This window comes from Phyllobates terribilis, unplaced genomic scaffold, assembly GCF_046119375.1.
Source record: "Phyllobates terribilis strain yellow unplaced genomic scaffold, ASM4611937v1 Scaffold_5__5_contigs__length_657084704, whole genome shotgun sequence".
In the NCBI taxonomy this organism is placed as follows: Eukaryota; Metazoa; Chordata; class Amphibia; order Anura; family Dendrobatidae; genus Phyllobates; species Phyllobates terribilis.
This window is the reverse complement of record NW_027362765.1, coordinates 554,532,367-554,547,438: the sequence shown is the minus strand read 5'-3', so window position 1 is coordinate 554,547,438 and position 15,072 is coordinate 554,532,367. Positions and strand designations below refer to the sequence as shown.

Genomic DNA, 15,072 nt, shown 5'->3' with positions numbered 1-15,072 from the left:
CTCAAGCAGCTTGGATTGTGGCCTCTCCACTCTTCCTCCAGACTATGGGACTGTTATGCACACGCCCGGGCTAAGCGGCGTGTGCGTGTGATTGGTAGTGATTCCACTGGACCGTGCCGGAGAGTGAATGCCTGGAGGGGCGTGACTAGGTATTCACCCGATCCGACCAGGGTCGCACGACGGCATACGACGCCAGTGCACCAAGGAGGAACCGAGCAGAGGGACCAGGTGCTACTCCAGGACAGACCCCGGACACGGCTGTTGACCCACACAGGGGAATACAGGAACAGGCTGGTAGGCTGGCACACAGACTGGTGGGTATAGGCAGGCACGACTGGTATGCAGGCAGGCGGGTATGCAGGCAGGGGGGTGAAGACAAGCACAGCTAGAGTGCAGACAGGGAGGCACTAGCAGGTAGGAACACAGGCGGGATAGGACCCAGTACACACCGGGACTCAGGAACAATACAGGCAGAGGGTTACAGGCAAGCACAGCTAGAGTGCAGACAAGGCTGAGCAGGGAGGACAGGGCTCTGTTCACACGGAACAGACAGGAAGGGAAAGACAGAGCCAGATACTCACACAGTACTTGCAGAGACAACAAGCAGGAGTTAGGTACGAGTTCAGACTCTGCAGAAAAAGGAAGGGAACGGACATAGAGGCAAAACAGGTAAAAGACAGGAGAGAGTTCAGACTGGAACTGAGTGTACGGAGGAGACCGACACTGCAGAGGGATACAGGAGCGGGTCTGGGAATACGGCCCCCAGAGAGGCGGAACGAACAGGCAAGGAGCGTGTTCAGACAGGACAGACCAGACACAGGAGCGGGTCTAGGAAATCGGCCACTAAAAGGCGGAACGAACAGGCAAGGAGCGTGTTCAGACAGGACAGACCAGACACAGGAGCGGGTCTAGGAAATCGGCCACTAGAAGGCGAGAGGAACAGGCTAGGAGCGAGTTCAGACAGGTCAGACAAGATACAGGAACGGGTCTAGGTAATCGGCCCCTAGAAGGCAGGAGGAACAGGCTAGGAGCGTGTTCAGACAGGATAGACAAGAGAACACAGAAAGGACTCAGTTCAGACACGGGAGCTGATACCGCAAAGCAGGAGACATACAGGACTCAGTTCAGACACGGGAACTGATACAAAAAGCAGGAGACAAGAGACGGGACCTGGCACCTTCAGAGTGCAAGCACACACTGAAGGAAACACTATGCTCAGGCAGGGATAGAAGGGAGCTGCTGAGCTATATACCAAGTGACAGACAGCAATAGGCTGAGGACGCACAAGGGGTGTGACCCACAGCAGGTACAAAAGGCAGGAAGTGATCGGGCGCCGCCCTTAAGCAGCAGAAACAGACACAAACAGACAGCATGGAGGGAAGCCAGAGAGACATTCTGGACAGGAGATCAAGTGCGCCCTCTTGCACAGTAGGAGATGGACCACCATGCAAGGACGCCGCCAGGTATGTTACAGGGACCTTGATTTCCAAATGAAAATTGGAACACTTGGACCTTGTGGAGTGTGTCAATGACTGCCTTCTGAACATCTGTCAAGCCAGCAGTCTTCCCCATGATTGTGGAGCCTACTGAAACAGACTAAGTGACCTTTTTAAACGCTTAGAAAGCCTTTGCAGGTGTTTTTTGTTACTTATTCTAATTTACTTTTGTGTTTTCATTGGCTGTAAGCCATAATCATCAACATTAACAGAAAAACACTTGAAATAGATCACTGTTTGCAATGACTCACTTTTTGGGTTGAAGAACTGAAATAAACTAACTTTTTGATGATATTCTAATTTAGTGAGATGCACCTGTACATGTGTTATTTCCTGAAATTACAGGAAGTTAGGGTCTCAAAAAAGCCCCAGTGACCAGTGTGGAAATAGCAAGATTTTCATTTTATATTTCTAATACAGATTAACGATATGTATACATATAAACTGCCTTTTTTAATTGCATTTAAAATAAAAATCTGATTTAAACAATAGGTGATTTTTTTTGATGATAGCTTCAATTTAAGATTTTTTTTGTATTACACCTTTACCTTATTTTGCTTCTTTCTCTCCTAAATACTATGTTGCAGTGCGGTTTCACTGCCCATTTCATGCTCCTTTAGAAACCCCTTTCAACAGTTTCTCAGCAAGATCCATACACTATATTCAAAACAGTCTGTGTGTAGGACTTTCCCTGTCTGAGTATGGGGTGAGGAGCAGAGAGGCTCAGACAGCGCCTTCCTCCATGCTCTGACATTTCAAAGAAAATATACGGTACTTTAAAAATCTGGCCAGTGACCATAGCCAGTATCGAAACTGGTCCTACTCTGCCCCTAGCAAGCTCTTCCCATAGTTGCTAGAGATGATTGACAGGTCTTTCCCATAGCGAGAGATCTGTTAATCACCTATCATCTCTTGGAAGAGGCGGCCAGGGGTAGGACCGAACTAGTCTAGTCTCTGGCTATGGAGACTCACCAACTGAATCGATGCTTTTCCTCACCAATCTCCTGTCATCAGTATCCAGCAAGACTGTGACATGATTGCTGCAGCCAGTCATAATGAACCATGATTAGCAGGTATACAGGATAATAATTTAAATCAAACCTGGATATTAATGGTTCTTTTTTCCCTTCTGCCTTGATCTATTCCTGTTTCCTACAGAATATTATCTACAACTTTAAGGCTATGTTCACACATCATGGTTTTTCAGCGGTTTTTGATGCTTTTTTGTATGCAAATTTTCAGCTGCGTTTTGGCGTACCAGCAAAGTCTATGAGATTCCACAAATCTCATGCACACGTCATGGTTTTTTTTTTTTGTTCAGGATTTTGTGCCTTTCATGTTTTTTTTGCAAAATAGAGCAGGTCACTTCTTTCAGAGTTTTTTCACCATTTGGAAGTAATGGGTGGTGAAAATAAAAACGCACCAAAAACACAGGTGTCAAGTTTTCAGTGCCTAAACCAAAATGAGAGACAAAAGAACAGTGAAAAAAAAAAGCTGAAAAAACGCACCCCAAAAAAAAAGCAAAAAACAGCAACAAAAATCCTGAACAACCTCCTGTAACGAGATCAGGTTTTGCTGCAGAAAATCGACATTGAAAAAACCATGATGTGTGAACATAGCCTAAGGCTGCAGTCAGATGGCCATAGAGTCTCACATGCCGAGAGAATCGGGCCGAATATGCTAATGACAAAGTCTGATCAAGCTCAGTTTGATCCGAGTGTCCTCTTACCGTGATCCAATTCTCCTGCATGAGAGAATTGCAGCACAGGTGTGGAAAAGACAGAGAACTTAATTTCTCCATTCTCTTTGTCCTCGGTAATCGGACTGCACTCGAATTACATCTGAGTGCAGTCTGATATTTTACACGCAGCCATAGATTTGTATAGTCCAATTCTCAGATGCACTTTGCAGCATGCTGAGATTTATTTCTCCAGCGCTGGTTGGCACTGCGCCATAGTATAACATTGGGCTGATGAAACATCAGACTGCACTAGGTCGTGTTATACACTCGTGTGAGCGAGCCCTAACTGTTGCTACTATAAAGTTAAACCACATGTGATTTTCTTTTCTTTATTTCCATCATGGTCTCTACAATAACTTCCAGACTTTTTTCCTTGTGTTTCGAATTAGACTTGCATTTAGCATTGAGCAATGTTAATTAAACCATGCAGAGCAAACTGGTTGTCATCTCATCCTCCATGCTGTGCTTTACCCGTCACATGTCCATTGTACTTTTCTTTGTACAGACCGTTATTTTGATTTATCTGGAAATATAAACCTGTGTGTAGTAACTAACACTTTACTGACTTGTGTGGGTTTCCCCTCTATTTCCATTTTGACGGGACGATCATGCGAATACAAGTCTGCAATTTGCAATTTTTTTGGGGGGGGTTACTTAGTCATGTGTCAGCTAGTGCATAGAAAGAAGAGGATGAGAAGCAAGGCGGCACATGACTGCCTGCTGGAGCTGGAAATAAAGGGGAATCCTAACAGCAAACATATTGCACATTGTCAGGATTCAGCCATCTACAGTCACAAATCCCATTTAAAGTGAACATGACATCTGATACATGCGGCACAATCTGTAGGCAGCATGTTTAAGGCCCTGGATGTGCGATTTCAGCCAGGTATGTTTCACTCAGAAATGTTGCGGCGTTTCAGAGAAAACCCATACTGTGCTTGAGACATGCTGCCCACGAATTAGACGGCGTGTATCGCCTGACAGGTTCACTTTAAGACTACATTACCATGATGAGTAATTGGTGAATTTTTGATGTGGCAGATTTTCAGCAGCACTTCTGAACCAATTAGGTAAATAAAGTTACTTGCATTTTTTCATTGTGTTTTTTTTAAAGCGTCTTTATTGCGATTTTGAAGCTGCGTTTTTTTGTCTCTTTTTAGCATGTCATGCTTTATCTAAACCTGTTTGTTTTTGATGCTTCCTGGTATTTGGCTTTGAAAGAACTTTATTGACACAGTCGTGTGGATTATTTGCGTTACATTTTTCACTTTAATTGTAAAGTGCTGCGGAATACGTTGACGCTATAAGTAAAATATTATTATTTTAGTTTCAGGTTTTTACCATCCGTATTTTATCAAGTGATTTTTACTGCTGGAAAAAAAAAATTATACATACTTTCAGTATTTTACATTAGTATTTGTAAGACAAAATCAGTCACAATTGTCACAGCTGACACCCGGTGCTATGTGCGCCGCACCGCTCCATGCACATTAACCCCCGAAATTCCGCGATCTAAATCGATCGATTGCAGCATTGCGGGAGCAAGGGAGGAGGTAAGCGCCGGTACTCACCTCCTCTGCGACGTCTAAGTCCGATCCCGGATATTGTCATGGTGACCCGATGTCATCAAGACAACATCCCAGTCACCAGGAGGCAAGAAGTCACTTTGGTCATGCGCAGTGCGCGACCAAAGTAACTTCTCCCAGTGCAGCGCTGACAGGCTTTATAGCACAGGGATGGTGCTGCATTCCTGTGCTATACAGCCGATCAGACTGAAAAAAGTGAAAGTCCCATGGTGGGACAATGTGGAAAAGTAATAAAAATGTCAGGAAGTGAAAAAAAAAAAAATTATTGTAAAAATATAAAAAAAAAAAAAAAAAATGAAAAAAATAATACAAATATATTGCACCCATAAATAAATATTATTTTGAAAAAATAAAAATAAACCAATAAAAGTCTCCTATCCATTGCAAAGTTATTCACAGACAGCACTGGGATCGCACACTGATGTCACCCATGTGCTATTCATGGTTTTATGAAAAAAGGGACATGTCCCCATGATTTTCTGCAGACCACTTAGTCCACCAAAAAACCATGGACAGATCAACAGCATCATAGACTATAATGAGCACATGTTCTATCTGTGAAATCCATAAATAGATCACGTACATGAAAACCGCATGTCTGAACGAGCCCTTACCTTTGCACTCGTTTTGTGTCAGACTGGTGCTACACGTAGACTCCGGACCCCGTCTATTTAACTGGAAATCTTATTATTGTCCTCTGGGCTGTGCCAACATGACAATCTGTACAAAACCCCAGCCTCGAAATATGGCCAGTTGTACACGCCTCAATTTAAGCTCAATTTTCAGTTCCTTTATAATATTTGTAGAATTAAAATGTTTTACTTATACTCGTCTACAGGAAGAAATCAATGATAAATCTTAAGCCGCTGTTTACACTTGCAGGTAGACTGTTGTACAAACATATTGTAACTGTGTATTGTATATTTATACTGCCAGCAGACACAATATGTATTCTCACCGTTTAGATACAAGTAACGCAAAGTAGCAAAACAATCATAAAAAAATAGATTTGTCATCTGATCTGTTTGGTAAAACAATGTAAAGAGAGCAGAATAGGGAGAGAAGTCAGGTGAGGTTTATACAGCCAGCCTTATCCTGCATCAATGATCTCTGAGCTGTTCATTAACGAATGCACTGTGACTTGTGTCCTTCCACCCCTTCTAAGTGTCTACAGCTGCCCAAGACTCCAAATCTCCTCTCTAATACAAAATGCAAAATGGCAAAAAAAACTCATCACCTTACCATGTCTACACAAGGGATTATCAACCGGTGGCTCAGCCTCTGTGTCTGTCACTGGCTGGAGCTTCTGCCTCTAAATGTGGGTGCTCAGGAGGAGGGGGTGGACTGGGAATCCGCCCATAGCAAACAACCAGGGCTGAGCTTCACTGAATGCACTGAGGAGCACAGGCTGATTCAGCTCCACAGCTCTCTGGGGATGGAGTTGGTGGCCATGTTATGAGTACAGGACCTGCAAATGCTTATCAGTACCTGGTTAATGATTGCTGAGCTACATGAATGCAGAACTATAGTGCTTACAAGTGTTCAGCACAATAGACAGCTCTGTACACAGCTGCCACTCCAGTTCAGTGGATTGGGAAGAAACTTTGTAAGGCTATGTGCCCACGTTGCATTTATGAAGCAGAAAATTTCTGCTGCATAAATGCAAGTCCTCTCCCGGAAAAACGCATGCGGAATTCCGCACGCGTTTATCGCGCATTTTTCGCGCGGTTATCACGCGTTTTCCACATGCGGAATTGCCTTGCGTTTTTTATGCATTGGACAAAGGCAATTCCGCTTGCGGAAACGCAAAATTAAGGCTATGTGCCCACGTTGCGGACCTGAAGCATATTTTTTACGCTTCTCCCTGGCGGGAAAATCGCATGCGGATATTACATGCCGTTTTCCCGCCAGGTAGAAGCGTTTGTGAGGCGTCTTTGCATGCATTTCCGCATGCGGGTTATCAAGCACTTCTCCAAGCATCACTTGGAAAAGTGCTTGACAACTTGTTCAGAATGGTAAAAAATAAAAAAATAAACTTTATACTCACCTTCTGATGCATTCTCTGCCCCGTCCAGAGGCTTGAGCGGCTCATGCTGTTGTGTGCAGGACCTGCGGTGACGTCATTGAGTCATGTGGTGGGTCACATGACTCAATGACGTGGCAGGTCCTTCAGACAACAGCGCGACGGAGGGAAAACATCAGAAGATAAGTATAAACTTTATTTTATTCTTTTTTTTACAGGTTCTTTGGTACCCAGGTCTGGATGAGAGTCTCCTCTCCTCCAGACTTGGGTACCATCCGCACATTGATTCCGCTGCGCTTCCGCAAAATTAATGAACATGCTGCGGATTTTTGACTGCAGCATATACGCTGCGGAAAAATCCGCAGCATGGGCATTGACATTGCGGAATGCCATTGGGGACCATGGGGTGCGGATCTACATGCGTTTTTCAAGCGTTTACGCTGCGGAAATTCCGCAGCATATACGCTTGAAAAACGCTACGTGGGCACACAGCCTAAATGACATGCTACGGATTTTTGAATGCGGCATAAACGCTGCGGAAAAATCCGCAGCATGTGCATAGAACTTGCGGAATCCCATTGGGGACCATGGGGTGCGGATATACATGCGTTTTTCAAGCGTTTACGCTGCAGAAATTCCGCAGCATATACGCTTGAAAAATGCTACGTGGGCACACAGCCTAAGTCTATGTGCCCACGATGCAGAAATGCTCAGAATTTTTCCTCAGCGTTTCTGCATCTCATGCGGATTGTACATGCGGATTGTACATGCGTTTTTCCTGCCAGGGACATGCGGATGTGAAGCGTTCTTCACTTGCATTTCCGCATGCGGGTTGACAAGCGCTTTCCAAGCGATTTAGCATCACTTGCAAAGTGCTTGTGAACTTGGTCACACTATATAAATCCATGCAAACGGCATGGGCCGCCAGAAGGTAAATATACATTTATTTTTTATTTTATTCTTTTTTTTACAGCTTTTTTAATGGTACCTGGGTGTGGATGAGACTCTCCTCTCCTCTACACCCGGGTACCATCCGCACATTAGAACGCGCCAATTACACATGTACAGATGCAGTCTTGCGGAATTGGCGCGTTCTAATGCAAGTCAATGGCGGAGAAAACGCAGCACTTCCACAAAATAATTGGTAGTGCTGCGTTTTTTTCCGCAATGATAATCAGCAGCGGAAATTTCCGCAGCATGTGAACAGCACATGCGGATTATCATTGGGGAACATGGCAGGCCTTCTACCATGCATTTTTTAAGCGTTTCTGCAGCGTTCTTGCCGCTGCGGAAACGCTTAAAAAACGCATCGTGGGCACACAGCCTAAGGCCACGTTCACACTTTCAGTATTTGGTCAGTATTTTACATTAGTATTTGTAAGCCAAAATCAGTCACAATTGTCACAGCTGACACCCGGTGCTATGTGCGCCGCACCGCTCCATGCACATTAACCCCCGAAATGCTGCGATCTAAATCGATCGATTGCAGCATTGCGGGAGCAAGGGAGGAGGTAAACAATATGACTGGTGGAGACTTATCTCCAGGAGAATATGAAAATTGGATATGCTGGATAGATATGTCCCCTGATGATAAATTGTGCGGGGCTTCCATACACATTAATCTATGAGCTGAACCAGTCAATATTATCTGGTTTGGACAATATTTGTCTAATATTTATGGGGGACTTTAGAATAGGGCTACAAGAAGATCTCTGTGTCACAGTGCGACATCGCATCTCCAGATGGTCCATGAGGTCAGTCAGATTGTCACTTCAGTTTTTTCACGCATGAAAAGACAGACCAGGTTTCATCAGTGAGTTTCATCAGTTTTTCTCTGATGGGAAAAAAAATGTTTCTTCAGCTTCTCCTATTTAACAGTTTGTGAAAACCGGACAGCATCCGAGTACTATCAGATTTTTTCATGGACCTATAAACTTGCATCGCCAATTTTGATCCGCAATTTTACACGGACCAATCGATCTGAGGAACAAAATCGGACATGTGAGCTACCAAACAAATTAGCATAAATACGAGTTGTATCCATGAAAAACTCAGATAGTATTCGTCTGAATGAGACCTAAGCTGAGCAATCTGGAACGGAAACGGTTAAAACAGCATATATAAGGTCAAGACACCCAAATTATAGATGGGCCTATTCGCAGAACTTAGTAAAGAGAGTGGTCCCAAGTTGCATGTTATGACTCCGCAGACTTCTCTGCAATTTGACTTTTTCAAGTTTGTTTTACAACTCTAGGGCGCAGTCAGACGGCTGTATAACGCGGATGACGATCGCATCACAATGCTCGGACTGGCTGTCGGCACGACTGTCACAGCATATATTTATATGCAGCTGTTACGCTCTGGTCAGGAGAGCTGCCGGCCAGTCGGTGCACTGCAATCCGTGTTATACGGCCGTCTGACTGCACCATAAAGAACATAGTAAAAAAGTTGCACAAATATTTTTGGTCATGCGATTTGGGTGAGAACTGCTGTCACGTGACACATAGCAGATTTCCCAGCCTAATGAAACGCTGTAAAGATTTGCCTGAACTCAGGCTACAACAGCCATCCTCTTTGTAAGAGACATGATGCAAGTTCACACAAAAACTTTTACATTGGCCCCACACAAGTTTCTATAAATCCAGGCACTTGCAGCAGCATTTCTGTCACAAATTTGGCACCATGGCTCTGTTCTGGAGATTGAATCCTTTGTCCAAACCCACCCAGAGATTGTGTGTAACCTGGGTCCCTTCAATAACTCCAGAACTTCATAGAAAATGATACAAAAAGCCCGCCCACGGTAATCTTCTATGTGGATGAGATGGAGCTGCAATAACAGTCATAGCCCATTAATAATAGTAATTTTTATTTTTATAGCGCCAACATATTCCGCAGAACTTTACAATTTTAGGGGGGAGGGGGCTTGAACAGACAAAAAGAAATTACAAAATAAGCATAACTCAGATATTAAAAGGAATGAGGGCCCTGCTCGCAAGCTTACAGTCTATGAGGAAATAGGTGGGGACACAAAAGGTAAAATGTACAAATATTGTATAATACAGCCATAATATGCTAAACAGGGTAAGTGCATAGCAATGCATGAACTGGTCGCCAGCCAGTATGTGTACAGAACAGACAGAGGCCAATCAGTGCATGGATGGTATGAACATGATTTTTAGACAAGTGTGTTAAGGCGATAGGCCAGTCTAAAGAAATTAGTTTTTAGGGCATGCTTAAAGCTGTGGGTATTGGGAATTAATCGAATTGTTCTGGGTAGTGCATTCCAAAAAATAGGCACAGCACATGAGAAATCTTGGAGACGGGAGTGGGAGGTTCGGATTATGGAGGATTTTAGCTTTAACTCATTAGCAGAACGGAGGGCACGGGAAGGGTGGTAGACTGAGATGAGGAAGGAGATGGAGAGTGGTGCTGAATCGTGGAGAGCTTTGTGGGTAAGAGTGATAAGTTTATATTGAACTCTGTATTGGATGGGCAACCAGTGCAATGATTGGCACAGGGAAGAGGCATCGGTGTATCGGTTGGAGATCAATATGATCCTGGCTGCTGCATTCAGGATGGATTGGAGAGGGGAAAGTTTAGAATGAGGGAGCCCGATTAGTAAAGAGTTGCAATAGTCCAGACGAGAATGAATAAGAGCAACAGTAACAGTTTTTGCTGAGTCAAAGGTAAGAAAAGTTTTGATTATAGAGATGTTTTTGAGGTGTTTGATGACACAAGCGAGCGAGCGATGTGAGGAGTGAAGGAAATATCTGAATCGAGTATGACCCTAAGACACTGGCTTGTTGCTGGTGAGTAATGGTGGAGCCACAAACGGGAATGGCAATATCGGGCACCGGTAAGTTAGTGGAGGGAGGAAATACGAGTAGTTCAGTTTTGACAGATTCAATTTTAGATAGAGAGAGGACATAATGTTAGAGACAGCAGAAAGACAATCACTGGAATTTTGTAATAATGCAGGGGTGATGTCTGGAGAAGAGGTGTATAATTGGGTGTCATCAGCATAGAGATGGTACTGAAAACCGAATCTGCTGATTGTCTGTCCAATAGGCGCGGTGTATAAGGAGAAAAGAAGGGGGCCTAGGACTGATCCTTGAGGGACCCCAACAATAAGGGGAAGGGGAGAGGAAGAAGGGCCGGCAAAAGACACAGTGAAGGAGCGGTCAGAGAGGTAGGATGAGAACCAGGATAGAACAGTGTTCTTGAGGCCAATAGAGTGGAGTGTAGTGAGCAGGAGCTGGTGATCCACAGTGTCAAATTCTGCAGAGAGATCTAGGAGAATCAGCAGGGAGTAGTGACCATTAGATTTAGCTGTTAGTAGATCATTAGAGACTTTAGTGAGGGCAGTTTCAGTAGAATGTGAAGAGCGTTATCTGAGAGATAGCGGATTAGACGGGAGTGGACCAGGCGTTCCAGTAGTTTAGAGATAAAGGGAAGATTGGAAACAGGTCTGTAGTTAGCAGCACAGTTCTGGTGGCCCATTGACAAGAGTGGCAATACTTCTGGGGAAAATATCTGAAAAATTATAACACTGACAATATTTTCAGTTTAGGAAGAAAAGTTGTATATGAAACCATAGAGTTTGGTAACAAGTCACATTTCATCATGAATTACAGAGCAGAAGCATAAAAAGGATAAACATAACAGGGCACCACCATCTATTGCTCTAGCAGAGTGCCATAATTACAATGCGCAAAATAACTGCACCTTCTAGGGGAAGATTCTCAGATTTGCTGAGGATGAAAGTACCTTAGCTATATGTGAAGTGCAGTGCCAGTAGAGTTTAATTAAGCTAGTCAATAATGTCTACTAGGCTTTAGATATGCTACATGCAACATATGCTCATAATGATGATTTTTACTTGAAGGGGCTGCCCACTACTACCCAACCTCTTGTTAATGTTGTTCCATGCAAACACAGGGACAACATACAAACTACTTCTAGATGTTGTCCTTGGTGGGATGTGAACTCAGAAGCCCAGTGCTACAAAGCAACAGTGCTAGCCACCATGCTACGCTACTACTTCTTTGAATCCTACCACTTATTGGAGGAGCCTAAAGCATTATTCCAGTTTTATGTAACTGTACTTCAACATTCGTATATGCCTTATTTGTATGACAATTCCTAACCATTTTGAAAGATCAATATTCTGTTATTGATTGGAAATATTCATGTTTATTAGAGTTGAGCAAACCCAAACTGTAAAGTTCGAGGTTCATACCAAATACATAGTGTCTGGTGTTGAACTCTGAACATGAACTTCGCCCAAAAGTCCGTTGTAGTGTTCGATTTGGATGCTGAAAAAAATGTATTGAAAGGCTGCAGCACAGCCAATCAACCAGCTTTTAGGCTGCGGGCACTTCCGGAGTCATCACAACCATGCCAGGTATTGGCATGGCTGTGAGTGGCCGGCGCCCCTCTTGACCCGGCCTGTATGCTGGATCACGGGTTGCGCTGTCATTCTATTCTCAGCCTTGTGCAGAGTGCCCTAATACAGCCTTGTGCAGAGTGCCCTAAGACAGCCTGGTGCAGAGTGCCCTAAGACAGCCTGGTGCAGAGTGCCCTAAGACAGCCTGGTGCAGAGTGCCCTAAGACAGCCTGGTGCAGAGTGCCCTAAGACAGCCTGGTGCAGAGTGCCCTAAGACAGCCTGGTGCAGAGTGCCCTAAGACAGCCTGGTACAGAGTGCACTAACACAGCCTGGTGAAGAGTGACCTAACACAGCCTGGAGTAGAGTGCACCAACAGCCTGGTGCAGAGTGCCTTAACACAGCCTGGTGCAAAGTATCCTAGCACAGCCTGGTGCAGAGTATCCTAGCACAGCCTGGTGCAGAGTATCCTAGCACAGCCTGGTGCAGAGTATCCTAACACAGCCTGGTGCAGAGTATCCTAACACAGCCTGGTGCAGAGTATCCTGACACATCTTGGTGCAGAGTACCCTAACAATCTGGTGCAGAGTGCCCTAGCAGCATGGTACAGAGTACCCTAAGAGTGTAATAATCTGCTAGGCACTTTCTCTTCTCTACTGTGCATTTTTTGGGGTGCAAAAATGAGGAGAGCATCAAATAGGGGATGTGGAAGTGAGTGTGATGCTGGTGGTGGTGTAGGTGCTGCAGGGAGAGGACGTGGTCATTCTGTGCCTGCTATGCTGTCAAATTAAAGACCTTCCTCTGTTGCACGCAGGTGACAGGATGTTCTGTGTAATTTCGTAGGCCCGAGTACCGCTGGACGAATGGTGAGGCCCGCACATGTTGAGGCGGTTTTATATTGGATGGCTGAGAGTGCCTCCAGTTCCTTCACAGTGTCTTCCACCTGGTCCACTCATGAAAGCACAGAGTTGGCACCTGCGGACCATGGGCATCTGTCTTCCACTTCACCCCCTTGCAAATCAATCTAGCAGTCTGAACACCAGGTCATACAGGAGTCACTTCTGCTTTTGATGATTCCCCTGGCTGTGGTTCTGTGGGCCATCCACCTGGCCTTGCCCCAGAAGTGGAAGAGATTGAGTGCACTGATGCCCAACCACTTGTTCAGTTTGAGGATGAGTACGTGGGAGGGTTAGTGCACATGGTCAGTGGACCACCGCAGCACATCTCTGATGATGATGACGAAACACAGGTGCCAATTGTTGCGTCTTTCTGCAGTGTGCAGACCGGCAAAGAGGGCACGGGTGAGGAGTGGGTGGAAGATGATGCAGGGGATGATGAGGTCCTAGACCCCACATGGAGTGAAGACCATCCGTGTGATGTGCGCAGTTCAGAGGAAGAGGAGGTGGCCATGCTGCCCCAGCTGCACAGCAAAAGAGGGAGCACGGTGTAAAAGCACAGCGGCTGGCCCTAGCCAGTATGACGGCTGCTGCTGTCCACCGTGCTGGCGAACTGAGAACCCCAAACCAGCTCAAAGGAGCTCCCTGGCATGCTATTTCTTCAGGCAATGTGCTGATGACAAGAGACGAGTGGTTTGCACGCTGTGCTATCAGAACCTGAGGCGAGGCATAAATGTTCTGAACCAGAGCACCACCAGCATGACGAGGCATCTGAATTCAAAGCACAAGCTTCAGTGGAGTACACACCTGAAAAACAGGAAAGATCTGAAGCTTCTCCTGCAGCCTCTTTTTGCTGCAGTTTTGGCCTCTTCCTTCCGCTCCCAATAAACAGGGCCAGCTGGCTCACTGCAAAGAGAGAATGTGACAGCACCACCACCACCAGCAGTGTCACCGAGCATCTTTACACCGTCGCATGGAAGTATACAGCTGTCCATCCCCAAAACACTGGAGAGAAAGAGAAAGTAGCCCCCTGCCCACCCACAAGCCCTGGTCCTGTATGACAGCATTTCCAAATTTCTGGCCTTTAAAATGCTGCCATTCCGGCTGGTGGTGATGGACTGTTTAAAAAACTGATGGCAGTGGCTGTTCCACAGTACGTGGTTCTCAGCCACCACTACTTTTCCACGCAAGCCATCCCTGCCCTGCACACACATGTTGAGGACAAAATCAGGTGTGCACAGCACAACTCCATCAGTGTCAAGGTCCACACAACCACCGCTACGTGGACCAGTAAGCACAGGCCTATCTCCCTAATGGCCCACTGAGTAAATGTAGTGGCGGCTAGGCCTGAGGCGGAAGGCATTCTGGTGCATGTTCTACCATCAACGGACATTTCTTTGTCCATATTGCATCCTCCTTTTACTCTGCTTCCTCCACTGCCTCCTCATCTGGTCAGCTTAACACCTGCACCACCAACTTCTGAAACTCATCTGTTTGAGGGAAAAATCCCACACCGCGCATGAGCTGTGGACGAGGATCAAACAACAGACCGATGAGTATTTGGTGCTGCTGAACTTCAAGCCCGGCTTGGTGGTGTACGATAAAGGGCGAAATCTCGTAGCAGCTCTGGGCTTAGCCGGTTTGATGCACATCTCTTGCCTGGTGCATGTGCTGAATTTAGTAGTGCAGAGCTTCCTTAAAAATGATCCTGATATGTCAAAGCTGCTGAAAATGTGTGCGCACTTTTGGCTTTTTCACCCTGCTGCTGCTCACCTGTCTGTGCTGCAGCATCACTTCTGCCTTCCTGCTCACCGCCTCTTGTGCCACATACCCACACGATGGAACTCCGCCTTGCATATGCTGGAGACACTGTAAGCCCAGCAGCAGGCAATAGTGGAGCTGTAGCACGCAGGGGTCAGTCGCTCTGCGGAACAACACCACTTCAC

The 15,072-nt window shown here is 45.5% G+C and overlaps 1 protein-coding gene and 1 long non-coding RNA gene across 2 annotated transcripts in view; one reads left to right on the top strand and one right to left on the bottom strand.

Moving 5' to 3' along the window:
* Positions 1-6,224, bottom strand: part of PCBD1 (pterin-4 alpha-carbinolamine dehydratase 1) — a 33,258-nt gene extending 27,034 nt beyond the window's left edge. Inside the window, exon 1 of the mRNA XM_073681442.1 lies at positions 6,066-6,224. Within this exon, the coding sequence (XP_073537543.1) occupies positions 6,066-6,068 (3 nt within the window). The 5' untranslated portion in view covers positions 6,069-6,224. The remainder of the gene's footprint in view (positions 1-6,065) is intronic.
* The window catches only part of LOC141271331 (uncharacterized), a 39,862-nt gene that overhangs the window by 9,054 nt on the left and 15,736 nt on the right, over positions 1-15,072 (top strand). The window lies entirely within an intron of this gene.